Below are 20341 nucleotides of genomic sequence, written 5' to 3'. Positions count from 1 at the left end.
TAGAGTGAAAGTTCAATTTCGTGCAGAGGGATGGCAACCAGTTCATGGTATATGTTTCACCTCTTGCCCATAGTGACCTGAAAAGGTTCCAGCACCCCTGCGACCCTGGGGGAGGATAAGAGTGTGATGACTGAATGAAGGAGACTGACTAGCTGCTCTTATCCATCATATGAAGACGTCTACAGCACCTGCATGATCTGCGGCCACCAACTAGTAATATTCCTTCCCTCAGGCAGACATTTCAGCTTCCTTGGCTATAAACATAAGCCTGCAGAGACGAGCGTCCAATTCATATCAAGACAATAGCTATGCAGGAAGAGGTGGACAAATAAGGACTTTTACTGAGCAGCGGCAATTAAAATGACGAGCAGGTTCTGCCTGTTGCACGATTCTCTTAATTAACACAAAGGGACCAATTTTCTCCTGAAATAGAATTGTAGTTTATGTTACAATGATAAGTGGCAAATAGACAGAATGAAGACTTTCGATAGAAACATGCCAATTAATGTCAAGGGAAATAACAGAGCTGGATACATGTGTGTGTGTTTGTTTGGGCAGAAACAAAGTGCTGCTATCTGGTAGTGAAGACGTAGCAGTGGCGGTGTTACATTTTGATGTCATTATTAAAACAGCAAAGGATGAAAGCCAAACAGTTATAGAGGGAATGCATTCCCATGAGAAATAAAAAGGAGATTCTACTCACACGCATGCACACAACAATAAATCTACTATATCTGGACTTTTTCCTGCAGCTACAAATAATCCCATTCAGTGTAGCATGAGCCAAAACATTTCGATCTTTTACAAACAGTGAAATTCTGCAGTGTCAAGAAAACACTTGAAAAATGGCAGATATAAAAGATGATAATACTGTTCTACTTTTTATTTTTAAATGCACTGTTGAATGTACCCTTACAAATCAGGTATGAGCAGGTACCCAACGTGTATATCATGTCATTCTTCAGCCCCATTCCACTTTGAGGTAACCTTCAAACTTAAAATTGGAAATAGGATTTTTACATTTCCAGTCTTAGCTTCCATCCGACTGTGGGATCTTCCCCTCACTATCTATAGGTCGAGCCAATCTTCAGAGCTTTTAAGAAGCGGCGTCTTTATATTCTCTGTCTGCTGTCAATCTCATTCTTAGTGCTCATTACTCACATATATGGACTTGTTTGTGAAGTCATTCCACTAAGATTTCAGAGTTTGAGAGAAGTTGAAGCTATTTCAGCAGTACATCTGTGTGTGTGCACAGTAAACAAGGCTAGTCTAAGGCTACATCTGCTGTCTGTAATTATACACCTCTTACACCCATGAATCTCATCCATCACGTTAACCCCCCGGGAAAGGAAAGCCCGTTAGAATGTAGATTTACTATGTAAAATAAACTATAGATCATCCTTTTTTTTGGAGAAGATTTAACAGATTAACACTTAGCGTTCTTTCACCATTGCCATGGAAGTTGTGATTTAAATTAAATGACGGATTTAGTTATACAAGTATTTTCCCATCTTTATTGTACCAAAACAACAAGTTTTGCAACAAAAAATCTCATGGCACACCACCTAACAAATTCACTAGTTTGTGACTATGAAATCTGGACCTGGCTAGTTGAATAATAATACTGTAAAACTAAATTTACAGTAAAATGTGCTATTCTCTTTTATATTTTTTCATAACTGCCTTCAAGCTTATGAAAGATTGGATTTAAGACAAGAAAAAAAAACGTTTTTTTTTCCTGGACCGTTAACATTAGAGCCTAAAGAATGCTACATGTATATTTGTGCTGTCTGAAACTCTTTACTCCTAATTTGCTTGTATCACTACTTGGACTTGTTGACAAGTGTATGCTGTCTGCACATTTGCAGCAGTGAGCTCGTGTGATCTCCTGTTGTTCAGAGATGAAGGCTATGGATATGACTGCACATACATCACAGGCTGTGGGTCAACATTTGGTCTTTCCAGGCTGCAGCTGGTATAAATATTTGGAGTGAAAGGTGCACCAGGAGGAGAGTGAGAAACATTGGGTTTATGCAAAAAAAAATGGATGACAAAACAGAACAGTAAAATTTCAGAATTATCGGAAGCGGTTACATATGACAACCATTCACTCTCGCCACTCCTGCATCTGCATTCGATATTCAAACCTGCACCTAATGAGGCCATCAATTATAAAAGGAGCACAAGAGACAGATGGTATGCGCACTTTCAAAAACAAACAATAGGAGAACAAGAACAGAGTTCCCAAATAATCTGGGAGATTCAGACAAAAACTTTCTGCTTCTATTTGAACTGCAATACAACTCATCCTTTGATTTCCTTAATTCAAATAATAATATTTACACCAATGTACAACATTTCTCATTTTCTGAACTGTTTTATCTTCTCTAGGGTCACAGGGGGTGCTGTAGCCCTAACCCTAACCCTATTCCTAGGGGCAATTTAAAATCCAAGTCCAATCAGCCTTCCGGGCATGCTTTTGGAATGTGGGAGGGAATCGGAGTACCCGTAAAAAACCCACATAGACCCAGGAAGAACATAAAAACTCCACACAGGTACACCAACCTAGATTTGAACCCAGGACCTCAGAACTGTGAGGCCGACGTGCTAACCACTCAAGTCACCACCCGAGTATATTAATTCTTTTGTTAAACGAGGAAGGTCAGAATTTGCACTTTAACTTTTCCCCCCTATAGATTAAGCAATTTTATGTCCATTAATGTCGTCCCTTTATTTAATGGGTTACGTTTACATCACACATACATTGAGTAGAGCCTTGTGATTCTTTGTTTTTATGTTTGACCTTTGCAGATGAATAGGTTCAATTTTATAACTGTGAATACCAGCCTGCTGCCCTTTTTGGCCTTTTGTGTAACATGTTTTGTGTTTTCACAATACTGTCCAAATCAGCAGCAAGCCTGTCATTAGCAGGCGACTCAATGAGGAAAATAAACACACAGTATGAGCTAACCTTTCACATGAAAAAAAAGGGAAAAGGTGAGCAAATATTACCTTGCTAATAGCATCGATCATTAGTCGGCTTTAAATATAAAAGTAAAAAAAGGCCTCTTAACATCTTTAATAATGCATCTTTGGCATTCAGAGGGTTTAGTGGCAGTTTGAAATTCATACAAACTACATTCTGACAACTTAATGACGAGAATTTGGCTTAAAAGTTAGTTTTTTAAATAAATGTGACATCATAATATTCTTTAATGGCAAACTAATGCTAGAGATGCTCGTAATATAATCCATCAGTCCTGGTAATTAGGTATATTGTTGGTTCCTAGAAAGTTAAATCACGTTATCATTTTCTCATTGAAAATAACATTTTAATCAATGGAATGCGTCCAACATGATGAGAAATAAATTGCAAAATCATACAATATCCTCACACTACACCTTGCAAAAAGGAATTTCAATTTACAATAATTATGCACAATGAACAAAAAAAAAGAGGATGAATGAATAAAGATTTTAGTCATCATAATTTGATGTGTATTTGTAGGATCAATAAAAATTAGTTTTATTGAAATTTGTTAATTATAACAATGGAGGAGTTGAGAATCATTACACATCTGCACAATTCTTGTCGAGTATTAGTCCGAAGATGTTTTGTTATCTTGTTGGTTTTAGAAAATTCATAATTTTATCATGTCTGGTAGAAGTTACTTGAATTACAAGCACGGCTTATTGCTTGGAGGGTCAATTGGTTTTACATTTTCATTTTGCTCATGTCCTAACGCCATTGGTGCATGGTGCATTGTTTAATATAATAGAGAGCCATAATATTAGAGAAGAGAAACAAGTCTAGAAGGGCCTCCATGTTGACGGATGATATTAGATGAGGGAAGTGTAGGAAATTGGATTTGTAATAGTGACTTGTAATAGTGTTTTATAAAGACTACTTATTTAGAATCTTTCACAAAAACTCTATGTACAAGATGTATGCAGGTTGAAGCAAAAAAAGCTAAACGATCTGAAAATGACTAATAAACACACAGGGTTTAAATAGACAGACAAGGGTTGATTACTAAGTACACGTAGCTGGTTACAAGAGGAAGGAAGGCCAGTGGGAAACAAGAGGCAAAAAGCAAACAAACCAACCAAAAACCCAACTAACCCTAACAAATGTAATATTTTAATAAAACATTTCTCTGTTCATGCATCAATGGACAAGGTAACCATCATAATAAATTAAGGAAGTGACCAAAGAAGACTAACACAATCTTCCAGTTGTGTTGAGTTCATAGTAGCCGTATAACAGAATGAAAAAAAGAATATCTCTCTATTCTTTCTTTTATACACAGTGAATAATAGGATGCGCTTCATGCAGCAGTGACTGCAGTAAACACCCCGTTAGAGGCATTCAAGTCTCATGTGGATAAATTAGTGCCATGTAGAATAGCGTTAAATATCTTGTACATCTTTTAAATTGCAAGCAAGTTTTCCATAGGGCTCAGTCTTGGTGGTGCTAACAGTATGTGGGTGAGTGGCACATACACTGATAGCTGTTGTGTCTGGTCTTTTTCATTAACACTTGAAAATGTGTTAATCACACAGACTGCTTGCTGCATGCTCCCAATAAACAAAGAAGCATTAAAAAACATTATCCAAAAAGCCTCAGATCAAGAAACAAGGCTGAACATCACATTCAAGAGTTTTACTGTTCACCAGTTGGTGCACAAAGCCAAAAATGGACGAAATCAAATTGAGTGAACAAGCTGGGGAAATAATTTGAAAAACTACAAGACATATACATATGTATATTGTATGTAAATCACACAATTAATCCATTATTTTTCTTTTTATCCTTACAATGATCACATGGGGTGCTGGAGCTTATACTAGTTAGTTTAGTGAACATCCAGCTTTGAGGACGAGGTGTGGAACGTGCAAATGTCAACTAGGCAGCTTACCCGCATACTATCTTACAAAAATACCTGTTAATTATTTTCTAATAAGACGATTAAAATTCTTGGACAAAAAAAATTAAAACGCTGAAATTAAAATAAACAGAAGATGATATAGTACACAAGATGGGGTGAAAAGCATAGGTATAATCAATCCAATCAAAGGTTATAAAACTGGTCACCTGAAATGCTTATATATTGGATTGCTTATATATTACCATGTCTTTGTTCAGTCGAACTTTCATCGCTTTTCAGGCACCTTATAAGTGTTTGGAGTTATGAGTAATTTCTCATGCCTCTGCAAGACTTATAACCATCGAGCTTGTTCTATAGCTTCTTGACAGTGAGAAAAGGTTTCCCTGCAGGCTCTGCTGATAGTCCATTTTGAATATAGTAAAAGTGGAGACAGCCAGGTTATTGAACAGTGGTACAGAGCTTGTAAGATTCCCAAATGCACACACCTACACACACACACACACACGCAAAATGTATATTCTTAGAGGAGACAGATGAGTCTTTTAGAACTCCATCCTATCATCTTTATCACCATCTATCTCAGCAGTGACGTCTCGATCTTCCATATGCAGCAACACCCATTTCAGTGATTTCAATGTCAAATATCAATCTCAGAAGCTTGTGTGGAGTCACCTCATGCTAAAACGTGGCCTGCATAATGCATAGTGATGCATATGTAGACACACCAATTGACAGACAAGCCATTGGAAATCTCAAATAAAAGATTGTATTAAGGGGTGCCGGATCGGTAATGCATTGGGTTCATTTCCGTGAGTATTTCTTTTGTTGAAAATAATAGAAGGTCAGAGAAATTGATTGAAGTGGAAGAGTCTTTTTCAGTTTAAATTAAGAGACAAGTAGAAAGTAGTCAAGAGAAGACAGTCTAATAGCAGGCTTAAATTTTTACTGAATCAATTTCTTTGTTCTTTACAGATACATCTATAATTACAACTTTTAAACATTAGAACTTAATCTGTGTGGAATTTGCAATAAAAGAATGGGTCCAATAACTTCAGCATACATATATTGAGATGCTGATCAAAGCAGAATAAGTCTACTTTGTAAAGTCAGCCATATATTTAAGTTGTTTCATTTACACACATAGTAACATAGTTCAGCTTCACTTCTCTGGTATATTCACTCAAAATGAGATAGATGGTCAACAAGAAGAAAAACCTGTGAAAGTGTTTTTACTTTCAAGGTTCCTATCCTAGGCAACTATAGCTGCATGGGACCCTAACATGAGTGTTTCATGCTCACATGGATGGATGAATAAAACAGCAGTGTATTTTTAGAACTCTTAAACAATATTTTAAATTCTGATCTCCCTTGGGTAAACAAGGCTATACACTTAGTCTATGCTGTACATTATGGCATGACAGGTTACTGCTATTTCTAAAAGCTCAAGTATATGTATAATCTAGCTATTAGAGGACGAAATAAAGGTTACATACCATGGATGGCCAATCCAAATTACATCACTTTTGAAAATTCATTCATTCGCTATACTGGTCATTCTCGGAATAGGGGTGCTGTAGTCTATCCTATCTAATGATTAGCATACATCCTAAACTTGAAATCCAAATCACTGGCATTGCAAAATAACCTCATCTCAACAAAACAATACCAAACTCTTAAACTTCAATTCCACATGATCGTGATTCAGGGTAACAGGATAAAGTTTAAATCAGATCAATCAAATGCTGATGTGACATTTAAGACCAAGAGTCCCACAGATGCCTGCAAATGAAAGTCATGTTTGAACATGCAAACTCTCTAGCGCCAGTGATGGGAAGTTTTCACTCAGAGATATTTGGTGCAACATTTACCATTAAGAGGAGTGAACAAGTTGATTTTGTGTATTAATGTTTGACTGTATTTAACTCTAATTTATCGAGAAAAAATAGACTAAAAAGAAATAGAAAATTGTTTTTTTAAAGGGGTAGGGTTGAAATTCCCTCTAAGATTGAAATCACAAACAAAGAAAACATTTTCTTTTGAATTTTAAATTGTGATACACTTATATTATGATTTTTGCTGGCAAATGTGTGGACATTAGATTTCCCAGTGTACAAATCTGACTCCATGACTTTGTCCTGAAACTGCATAGCCTTCTCTGACCTTTCTGAATTCATATCATGCCCAAATGTCTCCATGTTGCAGAAGCCCCGAGGACAAGCAGATGTGCCCTGGTTGGCACCACTATGATCCGCCTTTGTGGCAAGAATAACAGCAAAATGCAAGAGGCAGCAGATTGTTAGGCTTGGTGAGCATGTTGCCACACTTGTCCATTGCTAAAAATAAGTAAAACTGCTTTATATTCAGTACCTAAACTCACTGTTGGCAATCAACGTATATGTGCCCTCGAGCAAACAAATGTTCCATAGAGTGCCTTTCTCAAACCTTTAGATATCTGTGAATGTCAGCAAAATTATCTTCCCTCTCCAGTCCCCACCACAGGTCCAGGGGCCCAGCAAGCACCACGCACCAATCAAATCTCAAGATACAGCGGCATCTGTGATGAAGCTCAACACTTGAGGGCTAAGGCACAGGAGAAAGACTCCAGGGCTGATCGATGGTCTGACTAAGCAAATATCAGGCCTGACCACAGGGTGGCAAAACAAAGTCTGACAGAGAGCAATCCTCCTGCCGTGGCCAGCTAGATTTGCTAAATGCAGATGAGATTCTTTGAAAAGGTCTCACCATTTGGGAATTTTAATGTGTCAGACATTAACTACATGCGTTATTCAATAGAAACCAGTTTAAAGCGGACAATGTTATTTGACTGTTTCTTTTAAATGTGACCCACCCATCTTTGTTTAAAAATTAAAAAAAACAATCTCTAGTTCTGAGGGACAATACAGGTAATTCTTTTAATGGGAATTAAACATCTTTTTTTATCAAACAAGAAAATATTAGCATATACTTATGCACATTTAAAGTATGACAATGTTTGGATATTTTCCCCTTTAAATGGAGCACACACCCGCAACTATTTCTAATGCTTTGTATTTGATTCTACGACTCATGATATGTTGCTTCTGCCGGAAACCCTTTCTAGAATAAGTTGGACACCTGTTTAAAAGAGAATAAAAAGATAGCTGAGCTATGTGAAGTGAAGCAATAAGCAAATTCTGACGTAGTTAGATAGAGAAGAACACTGATGGTCAGTTAGATGACCGATTGTCTACATTGACCTCTTAGACATTCTAAGTGCCATTGGAAAGCAGCCAGTTTAACACAATGTCTAAACAGATGGCAGAGGAAGCCAGACAGCCCCCAAGCCAACATCCTCTGAGAGAAGTCATGCCACTCAAGACAACCTGTGGTGATGCCACCTGTTTTGACCACGCTGCATAATTAAACATTAGCCACACAAGCAGCACCTAGAGTATGTTATTTAGGCCCCATCATAGGGTGATAAAAATATTATTTTCGCACTTTATTTTGGCTTCTGGTTAACTTCCAAACATAGAGTACTGCACACCAGTTTTCTTCACTACCTAAATAATACCTTCACAGGCTTCACAATGACTGTGGAAGCAATGGAGGATAAAAGGATATTAAAATATAGAAACTTGTTTGATTTTATATTAAGGCAGAGGTGGCCAACTCTGGTCTGCTTTCCATATCTCCCTCCTCTACCACACCTGAATCAAATGATCAACAAGCTGTCCAGAAGCTTAATACTGATTATTTGATTCAGGTGTGTTGGCCCAGCCCTGCATTGAAGGAACATGAACTAAAATGACATTTCCATTCTGTATCTCTTTATTTTAACTTATCCATCATATAATCCTCAAAAATAATTTTCTTACAACCTTAAAGGCACTATTTTTTAATTATCACACACGACACATTTAACAAAAATCCATATTTCCCTTCAACTCAAGTTGGGATACATTACAAAGCATGTGTTTTTTGTGTACAATGTATTCAAGCTGAAGTATCTGGCAATAATACACAGGTTTGTTTGACAGAAGGGTGCAGAGAAAAAAGCAGGATCTCTTGATGTAGCTTTCTAGTCGTGGATATATGTACTCTTTTTATTCCCAGGAGAATATAGAAAATGGCCCGGTGGGGGATGGAGGTAGTGAATGCCTGTATAAATTTAGGAAAGGAGAAAACATTAAAGCTTGATGTCTCGTAGCGTTTCAGAATCCTCCCCCTCGCTCACACACAATACTGTCAACAGCAGAGCAGCACTGAGGTCCAGGCACCTTAAATTAAAACAATGCAGGAGGTCATGGCGATCATTAAAACAAAACGTGCACAGGCAGCATGAAAGCGCTTGCTTTGCTGACCCAAACAAAACAAAAATAGTCACCAAGGTGATGAATATTAAGAGAAAATATGCTAATTAACCCTAAACAGTCAGCTGGGCAATCCCCAGCTACCTAATGCTGAACACCATAAAAATGTTAAGTTAATGAATAAATGATTTAAATAAAATGGTGACCCTCTTTCTGTGCATGAAGAAATCGGGAAAAGACTCAATGACAATTAATACAATGTACCCTAACATGTTTTTTTATGATTTATGCCCAGATTTGAAATGGGTGTGGCAAGAGAAGAAGAAATGCATACTATCCACTAGCATATTAAATAGTTTGAAATGGATTTTCTGTCAGAGACAGCTTTAGCAAGATTATAAACTATTTCATCAACCTCCTCAAAGGATAGCAGCTGCACTCATTTTTTTTTTTTTTGTATCTCACGTCCCAGTCGTCCTTCGCATCTTTCATTGAGTCTTGACCCAAGTGTGGCTTGTTGACGCTTTCAAATGTGTCATCTTACCTATACAGATTTAAATGATGGCAATATACGTCAAAAGACTGGCTTTGATTCCTTAAAGGGAATGTGAATAGGATGTAAACATCTTCATAGAGTATAAAGTAAGCCGCGGGGCATATTAGGCCAGAGAAACACAGCTTCAAACTGGAGAGTCGTCAGTGAGAAGGAATTCAAGAGTGGGGCGTAGAATATGTGATCGCTTTATGAAGGAACAAAAAAGAGCCACTCTGGTGCCGTATCCATGGCAACCATCAGAAGACCAACTTAAGTCCTTGTTGAGGTCTTTGGTTTCCCCAGAGGAAATAATTAAGGGTGGTAAACGTGAGAAAAGGCTAGAGGAAAATCAAGCCAAGGGACGAGAGTAGTCATGCAGACAATTCGACTCTGTCAGCCGCAACTTTAGAAAATACTTCTCACCACAAACATCAATGGCACTTGAGGCCCCCAAATAGAATTCTTCCCATTTGAAAGAACTCTCAGGAGTTTCTCTCTAGGACTGAAAGCATCTAGCGGCTGGGACGCTAATGAGCTCAGATCATTACACCAATTATTTCAACTTAAATCACGATTTTGCCAAGACTGTGCAGTGCCAGCACCCAATTCTATCCTAATTGTAAGCTTTTGAAGAGAAGATTTAAAACAGAGCCCAGAAGAGGTATGACTGACTGCCTTTTGGGAGGGGCTGCAACTATTGAGAAAAAGGAGAAGTCATTGTAGGTGATAATTACATGGTGGAGATTCAGAATTAAAGGAGAAGTCATTGTAGGTGATAATTACATGGTGGAGATTCAGAATTGCACTAATCATATCATGCAATAATGCTGTTTATATTCTTTAGTTGCAACTAATATACCCATATTGTGAGCCAAGCCTCTTTAAAGTAAAGATTAGGTCTGTGGGGAAGCAACTGCACTTAATTCCAAAGAAATGTCTCATCGAGGTAGAGGTTTGGGTGTATACATTGGTGCCTCTGGATGAGTCATACTTTAGTTTCCCCACCAGCATCCTGAAAAAAAATGTTTTTAATCAGAAAATGTGCAGTAAACATTTAAAAAAAAAAACAGAACCAAGAACAGCGTGTTGGACTCACAGTTCTGGGGTGTTGGATTCGAATCCAGGTCGGTCCATCTATGGGGAGTTGGCATGTTCTCCCCGGGCCTCTGTGGGTTTTCTCTGGGTTTAATCCTACATTCCAAAGACATGCATGGTAGGCTGATTGGAAACAAAATTGCCCCTAGGTATGAGTGTGAGCGTGAATGGTTGTTGGTCTCCACCTCTGGCCCAAAGTAAGCTGGGATAGGCTCCAGCACCCCCACGACCCTATTTAGGATTAAGCGGTTCAGAAAATGAGATCCTAGGAGGTTTAAGTCTTTGGAAAATAAAGTATTTTTGGTAGACTCACAGGTGGGAAAACGCACCGCGTGAGTTTGAAGACTGCATAGCATGTGCAGGATTAGATATCAAGAATGGTTCCAACAGATATTATTGCCTGCTGTGCACAGCCTCGAATATGTTTGGATAAGATTGCATGGACAGAAGGTGGGAAAATATCTCAAACAACTTCACTATATAGTATGTAGTGTTCGACTGTTGGGGCGATATACAGTGATAAAGCACGGTTAAGTGAACAGCGAAACCTGGCATTGCTTAGAGATCAAAAACGTTTTGGAACAAAGTGTTATGGCTTTATGGGACGAGGTTTGACCTTTCCCAAAGTGATGGATAGACCAAAACATGGAGAAAGCAAGTATACATAAGTATATTGTCTCCATCTAGCGGCTAAATCTAAGCACTGTCTGACTCACTAATTTTTATAAAGGGCTGGGTTTTTCATGCACATATTTGTCACAATTGTTCCTTAACATTCACCCTGAAGCTTGGTGATGTCAATGCAGTTCATTATAATCGAAGTGTGTATCCTCAGTCATCTAATACAATTATTCTATTAAAATATTAGAATGATCTTTATCCGTAAAGAACACGCCAATATAAGTTATTTTAGGTTGCTGCAAGAAGCCTGTCAGGGAAGTGTTCTATCTTAAGATGGGTGCTGGTTGTTTACACCATCGACTCCAACGTTTCGGATCTTGTGCTCATATTTGAGATACCGGCTGTCTTTGTATTATTATGTTGGTTCTTCCGGTCTCTTTCCGGGTTCACACACTGCAAGCTTGACGCCAAGGGAAAGTCGACTCGTCAAACATGGCCGGCCAGGAGGATCCAGTGCAGAGAGAAATTCACCAAGACTGGGCTAATCGGGAATATATCGAAGTTATAACAAGCAGCATCAAGAAAATTACGGACTTCCTTAACTCTTTTGGTAAGCGATCTCTCTTTTTTTGTCGTGTTGCTCTGTTATGTTCTCCTCTCTTGCCACTCCCAGATAGCATCTAGCTTGCGGGTTTACATTTTGGTCATTCTTTTGGACATGTCGAATCAATGTACACCTTTATTTCATAATAATATAGTCTGATTGTCGACTAATAGTCCCACTAGACTATATACATATACTTTTTAATGATCCCAACAATTGCACTTGATCAGCGATCAGCCAGCCCTACAAAATGTGGTACTATATTGTATCCACTGATGAATTCACGTCCTCATCTGGTCTCTTTTCCAGACATGTCATGTCGATCTCGTTTGGCTACTCTCAATGAGAAGCTGACAGCGTTGGAGCGGAGAATCGAATACATCGAAGCAAGGGTAAGTACCCAGTTGTGATGATCATTGTGGGAAAAAAACCCTGCATGTGAACAAGTGAAAGATGCCTGATCAAATATGTTAATCATGTATGTCTTCTCTTTCCAGGTTACAAAAGGAGAGACTTTGACTTAAATGATCACCATAACAATTGCAGCATCATCCTGATGTCCTCCCAGTGACCCAACAATTTTATTCCTTTGTTTTTGAGTTTGCGTGATGGATTCCACCTTCTTTTTTTATTCTCATTTTTAAAGTGTATCACTAACTTTGCTTGTTTCATAACATGCCACCACTGTGGTTGTATTTTACAGTAAATGGTTCTCCAAGTGTGTTGCTTGGGTATTTTTTAAGAAACATTATAGGATAACTTTACAGTAGCAAGAAAAGGCATAGTTATAAGTTAGAGTTGCAAAGGCTGCAGAACAGCAAAGCAAAAGCAGAAAGTACAAAAGCAAATCAAAAGTAAATGGGATCATTAAGAATCACCAAATCAAATCATTATGGAATGGTTGGTCAGAAGTGTTGCCTTTTCTTCCGGCACTTTTGTCCAGCTCCGAATCTCCGGCGGCAACAAGGTGTTCCTCTTTCTGCTGCGTATTCCCATGTATGTGACAGCGTAGGCATGGCTGACTGGTTCCAAAAAAGAAGTAGCCAAAAGAAGCCAGGCTAACAGAACAAGGAAAGCTGTAAAACTCAAAAAGTGTACTGAGCTACTGCCACTGGTTTCCGCGTGAACGGTGCCATCTTGGATTGGAAATGTTTCCAAGATTTTGTTAGTTAGAACTGTTGCCAAACAAGTCTCTTACAAAAAGTATGATGTCAGAGATTACCTAGTTAATGATATAGTTGAAAATGAGAATCCATTTTGTACAGCATATGAATAAACACCTTCTTGTGACTTGTTCGTTTTTATTAGTGCACATATGCATGCAGTCAGAATGTGAATATACATTCATTCATTTTCCGAACCGCTTTTCCTCACAAGAGTCATGTGTGTTTTGCTGGAGCCCATCCCAGTTTACTATAGGCACCAGCCTACCCTCCATGTTTTGAGGATGTGTGAGGAAACTGGAGTACCTCGAAAAAACTCACATAAGCCAGGAAGAACATGCAAATTCCACACAGTAAGGATTGACTGGGATCGAACCCACAACCCCAAAACTGTGAGGCCTATGCGTAAAACACTTGCACACCGGGCCACCGCAAATAAATATAAATGGCAATATACATTGTGCACATGCCAACTCAAACAATTCTATGTGTGTTATTCAGATTTTTAAGTCATTTGGGTTATTTTGGTTCCTCGGCTGATCAAGGTTGATCATTTATCAACACACAATATTTAGACTAGAATAGAACAGTCTGTCTGGCTGTGTTGCAATATTTTGAGACTACCTGTACTTTTCTAGAACAACCTCATTAGGAAGAAGAGAGTGGAGGCTGTGGATCAGGGTTAGAGAGAGATTAACCACATGGAGGATGGACCCTAAAGCTGCTGCATAATCCGCACAGTCGATTCAAAATCCCGGTGACAACTCGTACACTTTGACAACATACTCACAATCAAAAAGAGGACGACGGCGCTGACAGTTGTCTAACTTTTGGATCTTGGTTTTGAAAAAGGGACCACCAACGTTACCATTTCTCACATCTTCCTTATCATCACAAATTGAAGAACCATGAAAAAGGAAAAGGTATGTTGTCATGCTAAACCAGTGATAACCCAGCTACAAGATAGTTGTCAATATGTAACCATGTGAGGGAAATATTCTCTTTGTTATTTGTTTGAAAAAATCATGTTTTGAGAGTAAATTATTTACAATGTCGCCTTCCCATTGATGGAGGGCCTACACCTCCAATCTAATATGCTGAAATAAACATTGAATTGTGGGTGAGAATTGTGACTGACATCAAATAGACCCCTTACAATGAGATTTTAATGTACAGAAGAAGTTCTTTTATGATAGATTATGATAGTATGTGCTTTTAACAAGGACTGTTCATCTCCACAGATCAACACTGACCATGAACCACCAACGTATCAAGAAGCAACAGCGGGTAAATGCTGTGTTTTCGATGTGTATTCCTCTCATTACTGCACAAAATAATTCTAAAGACTTTCAAAAACGTAAAAAATGCTTAAGGCCACTGTTTGTACACAACAACAACAACAAAAACAATATAGATGTACAGAATGTGACATATTTTAAGGTCTTGGCTGAATAAAAAATAGATTTTATTGGAAATACTACTACTACTACTAATAACAATAATATATATAGGAAGTATATGTGTAATTATATTGTGTATTTGTGTTCACTAAGGTTATGAAGAAATGCAGGCTCAGTTTTCCTGGGATGATCATACCATACGGCAGACCTTCATCAGGAAGGTACGTCATCTTTTAATAGCAATCTCAGAAATGTAGATAGCATCACATAATAAAAATGTGTGGTTTCTTTTTAGGTCTACGCTATTCTCATGGTCCAGCTCTTAGTGACTGTGGCCATTGTTGCCCTCTTCACATTTTGGTAAAATCATTTTAAAATAACAAATATACATACAATGCATTAATTGAACACTTTACCAGGAACAAGAACAAATCCTATGAGCCAATACTGTACAAAAATAGAAAAATAATCATTTTAATTGATGCTTACTATCTCTATTTGTCTTTGCAGTGCACCTGTAAGGTTCTTCATTCAGACTCATCCCAGCTTATACATGGCATCTTAGTGAGTGCAAAAACATTGTTACATTTCATTTCACTTGGAAGTGTCAGAGTTTTCACTCCATTTCTTGCCTTTTCTGGACAGTCTCGTTTTTTTCGCCACTTATATCGCACTGTCCTGCTGTGGTGACTTGAGGTAACCTCACTTTTCAATACTTCCTCCTACTCATTCGAATCTTTTATGAGCTGAGTCATAAACAAGTGCCCCCCATCTACCCACCCCAACAGGAGACAGGTTCCCTGGAACATCATTTTATTAGTTCTTTTTGTGAGTATCTCTTGATTTGGAAGCAAAACTGTTACGGACGGGTGTGTAACTGGAGTGAAATGTTGTTTTCCATCCTTGCATAGACTTTAAGTATGGCCTTCATGATGGGATTTGTGTCGAGGTGAGTTCATATTCAGGTCACATGGATACCACATTTTACTGTCTGCTTTACTCTGTTGTAGATTATCCTCTCCCCCAAAACACATATGACTAAGCTCTGTCTTTCTTCAGTTTTTACAACACCAAGTCAGTGGTTCTGTGTTTGGGAATTACCTCCCTTGTGTGCTTTTCCGTCACAGTCTTCAGCTTCCAAAGCAAGGTAAGAAATGAAATGTAATGATAGACCAGGGGTGTCAAAATCATAATACGTAAAACAGAAGTTACTGTAGGTCAACATTGTATATGTAGTTTTACAAGCACATTTTGTATATTTAGTCATAGAGAAATGTGTTACCACATTTTTTTTAAATATTACAACCATAGTCAATATCTTCCAGGAAATACTTGGTATTCTTCAGTTGAGCAAATACTTTGCTTCAGGTCAAAATATGAAATATAAATGCAGTAGTATGCAGAAGTTAAGGTGAATTCAAAAATATGGAATATAGTGTTGAATTGCTTGTGAAATAAAGTATTTGATTTGGTAAAGGAATAGTGACAATTCACTTTTACCATTGTAAAATATGCACCCTCTATATTGCCATGTACTGTAGTACTAATATTAATGCTAATGTTATGCATTTTTCTTCACCCTGTTTCAGATTGACGTGACTTCCTTCCAAGGTGTCCTCTTCTCATTATGTGTGGTCATGTTGCTGTGCTCCATCACTCTTTCCATCGTCATTCCCTTTGGATATGTAAGTTCACATTTCTCACTAGGGTCGCGGGGGGTGCTGGAGCCAGTCCCAGCTGACTTTGGGCTAGAGGCAGGGGGACACCCTGAAATGGTGAACAGCCAATCACAGGGCACAAGGAGACAAACAACCACTCACACTCAGACCTAGGGGCAATTTAGAGTGTCTAATCAGCCTACCAAAATATAAGATGCATGTCAAAAATAGAGTAGATTTTGTCAAGATGTTGCAACGGCGTCTAAGGTGGAATGGATTAGACTTACAGATAATCTTTTTGAAGCACTACACCAAAATTAGCACCATGCTATCCTTCTTAGCAGTGTTTGAAATATCTTGGTTTTGCAGGTTCCTTGGCTACATGCACTTTACGCCACCTTAGGAGCCATCCTCTTCACTTTGGTGAGAAACATAGTAACTAAAAGAACTATACATCCATCCAGCTGTAGAAACTCACATTTGGACTATTCGTTTATATTTCTGATTAATATAATAAACTCTTACATTTTGTACATCCTGTACAGTTCCTGGCATTCGACACTCAAATGCTGTTGGGCAACAAACGATTCAGCATCAGTCCAGAAGAATACGTGTTTGCCACACTCAGTATCTACCTGGATATAATCTACCTGTTCAGCTTCTTGTTACAAATTGTGGGAGGAGGTCGTGACTGAAGCCCCTCTTCATATCCAAACTAACCCTACCCAATTCTGTTAAAGTCAACAACCAATTTTATTCATTTCTTTTTAAACCTTTGTCAGCGTCAGCCTTGTGAGTGTTTGTGTGCACATACTGTGTGGCCATTTGTGTGACCTGTGACATAATAGCAGACTCTGTACTCCTCAGGTTGGATTGTGCTATGTGGTATTACAGTCATCTATGATGAGCTCTTCTTTCATTCTTTAAGTACAATGCAAAGTGAGGACAAGGTAAAGAGTAAACTTACTCAATTTTAGTCTGGCTGGGTTCACAAGTGCTTATTTAATGCAGAACTTTCATATATTTTTAAACATTTAATTGATGTTTATGTGTTGTCTACTGTAAATTAGCATTGGAAATTTAGGATTTAATACAAACAAATGATAGTGTATTTAACTGAAGCACTTTAATTGTAGCTATTTTAAAATATATGTGATGTTAAAATAAAAATAATAAGAAAAATTAATTCCCTTTTTGGCTCTTTCATATGATGAATGTAATTGCCTTTTAGGACTTAAAAAGCATGTTTCTTTCAACATTAATTCAATTTTGGACAATTCAAAATGTGACAAAATGACAGTTGTCCCTTGTATTAATTAGATTTAGGTGTGCAGGAGTCATTTTATGCTCAATTTGGGCTACATATAAGATACACCAAGTAGTGAATGCACAAATCTGTGTGTTTTTGACTGAAATCTTGCAAACAATAATACAGTATAACGATAACTCTAATCAAAGGAAAAAAGCATTTTATTAAAAAAAAATCAATTGACATATTCAAATTCAAAAAGAAAAACCAAGGGAGAAGGAACATCTTTTCTGAAAATCTATTACAAAAAACAACAACAACAAGTTGCAGACACTTTTAGAAACTCTGGCACAGGAAGACAACAGCCAATTAAATGGCTTTGCAAAATAACCAAATATCAAAAGCTCTTTCCTCAAACAAAACTGTACAAAATGAGTTCTTGTATAAATAAGAAAACTTTTCCTAAACAGGAGATGGGAAGCAAACCAGTGCATTTTCAAAATCTCGGATTCATAAGTAGCATTTATTTATGTTTTACACTTCTGCAGGTGAATATGAATGATTGTACAGATTCCTATTTACCAAGGCTAAAGATCTAGAAAATGCAAACTGGGTAACAACCTATAACCAGTTGAGAAGTCCTGTTTTAGCAGCAAAACATTTTGAAGCTATGAATTAAGCTATCAATCTCTCTCCGTACGTCAATTTTATCAAACTGGTGCAAGTACAAATAAGTGCATGACGAGAAAACTATGGACCAAGTAACATTTTGCAATGCAGTTACCTTTTTTAAGCATCATAAGTCTCAGATTTACTTATAATTTGGCCGGAAACTATCAAATAAACACTGCATTGTAACAAAGTAGTCATTTCATAGCTCCAAAATCCTTTTTTTGTATGTGTGTGTGTTCAACGGTAGGTTTAACATATTGAAGAACATTTCTTTCATTTAAATGTTTTCCATGATATATTCCTTCATGGTGCCATTGATTTGGACAACTTGCCAGTCCCGGTGTGATGTGAACATTTTATGAAATCAAAAATAAAAGGTCAAAAACACACAAAATCACACAATAAACAAAATGATGTCAAAAACAATTGGTGAGGGGGGACTGTACAAAATATGTTCTCTCAAGTTCCAAAAGGTGCTGATCCTGTAAGACCCCCTAAAGCCCACTACAGTTTCATTAGGAGACTGTTTACATCCGTGTAAAAAGCATTAAGCTTCCTAATAACTTCCCACGTGGAAACAAAAACACTTTGGATTCTGAGTGCATGAAAAAAGGCCGTTCATTCATTATAAAAACAAACAAAAAAGACAGTTTGTCCAGCTTGTATCAATCGCACTGCTTGTTGAGAGTAACTTAACGTGAATGTGTGTGTGATGACAACATCTTTGGTTGCACAGATAAACAACATAGACAATATACATGTAACAAAATGAGAAAAAAAAACGTTTTCACTGGATGAAAATGTGGTGAATAGAGAGAAAAAGCTTAGCTATGGCCAACAACAATATTTGTTAACTGAATGGCTTTCCAACAAGTTGGTTTCCTGTCTCATCTGGTGACCATCCCTCGAGAGCTTAGGCAGTTAAGAAAGACTTTTAAGTGAATGAAAGCATGCATGGACGAAACAGTGTAGTATGGCCAAAGCCTTATTTTGTGCTGCAACACAAATGCAACAATATGAATGTTTTGAGTCAGCAAATGAAGTCAGTTTGGTTCAGCTATCCACATGAAAAGGCTTCTTTTTTTTCTTCTTCTTTTTTTTTGTACAAAAAGGCTCAACAGCACAACATCGGTACAAAAGGAACAAGAGAAAATGTGACGTTGCGCAAGAAAACAGCAAAACTAACTCTTAAAAACACTACCTCCACAACTAAAATGTCATCTACTTCTAAGATAATCAAAAAATAAGGCAAGTTAGCTCAAAAAGGTTTTCAAGTGACAGTCAAAAGGGAAACAACACAAAACTTTGTACAAAACAGAAAAAGGACAAAACAATCAATGACTTCAAATCAGGTGATAACAGCAGCATTGAGAAAAAGACCTCCAGCTCCCTTTGCAACCAATCACTCTGAAGAGAATGTGTAAGTCTTCCATTTGAGTTCCCTCATGTTCATAACTCAAGTTAGCAACAGCGGTTCTTCCTCTTTTGCAAAAAAAAACAAAACAAACTACCAGTTGAATGATCCTTGAATAGTTGCTTCAACAAAACCGCTTAAAACCACTTCTCAACAAGGCCATGAGAAGTGTGAACAGGTGTCATGCTGATCTACAGCCCGTGTGCACTGCATACACACTTCTATATAAAAGCCATGAACTCACCGGAAACGGGAGAATCATTCTTTTTAATTTGACCCTTTTCACCACTGCCAGACTCTCTTCTTCAGCTCCACAAATTGAAATGGAATACGATATAATAAAAAAGGGTCAAGTGAGATGAATATTGTTATTATTAAAGAGTATAATTAAAGTTTCTGACACTATGTCAATGGCTATTTTGTATCAGATCCATCTTCTTTTGACATGGACACATTTGCGGAAAAGCTCCTATAATTAGGCCTGCAACTCATCTGCTGCTTTGGATCATACTTAATTGCCAAAATAGGTAACTCAGTTGAATTTAAAAAAAAAACTAAGAAAAAATAAAAGACTTTGTATGACTACCCATCATTGGGGTTTACTTAAGATTACATTCATGCAATCCTTTTATGAACAGTTTATCCCTACAAGGGTTAGGGTGCTGGGGCCTATCCCAGCTAACTATGGGCACCAGGTAGGGGACACCCTGAATCGGTGGCCAGCCAATCCCAGGGCAAAAGGAGACGAA

The 20341-nt window shown here is 37.6% G+C and overlaps 2 protein-coding genes across 2 annotated transcripts; both read left to right on the top strand.

The window, feature by feature from the left end:
- The first annotated feature begins 11849 nt into the window (after window positions 1-11849).
- brk1 (BRICK1 subunit of SCAR/WAVE actin nucleating complex) lies at window positions 11850-13326 on the top strand. Its single transcript, XM_077726447.1, has 3 exons — window positions 11850-12042; window positions 12346-12428; window positions 12534-13326. Exons 1-3 carry the CDS (start codon window positions 11925-11927, stop codon window positions 12558-12560), a joined length of 228 nt encoding a protein of 75 aa, XP_077582573.1. The 5' UTR covers window positions 11850-11924; the 3' UTR covers window positions 12561-13326.
- Window positions 13327-13858: 532 nt separating this feature from the next.
- faim2b (Fas apoptotic inhibitory molecule 2b) lies at window positions 13859-17439 on the top strand. The gene is made up of 12 exons (XM_077726127.1): window positions 13859-14122; window positions 14441-14486; window positions 14753-14820; window positions 14895-14959; window positions 15110-15163; window positions 15245-15295; window positions 15388-15427; window positions 15511-15548; window positions 15659-15746; window positions 16189-16284; window positions 16627-16680; window positions 16803-17439. Exons 1-12 carry the CDS (start codon window positions 14108-14110, stop codon window positions 16950-16952), a joined length of 765 nt encoding a protein of 254 aa, XP_077582253.1. The 5' UTR covers window positions 13859-14107; the 3' UTR covers window positions 16953-17439.
- Window positions 17440-20341: the final 2902 nt, after the last annotated feature.

Source organism: Stigmatopora nigra, chromosome 10 (assembly GCF_051989575.1).
Source record: "Stigmatopora nigra isolate UIUO_SnigA chromosome 10, RoL_Snig_1.1, whole genome shotgun sequence".
NCBI lineage: Eukaryota > Metazoa > Chordata > Actinopteri > Syngnathiformes > Syngnathidae > Stigmatopora > Stigmatopora nigra.
The sequence above is the reverse complement of the archived record's forward strand: the minus strand, read 5'-3'. Positions and strand labels throughout refer to the sequence as shown.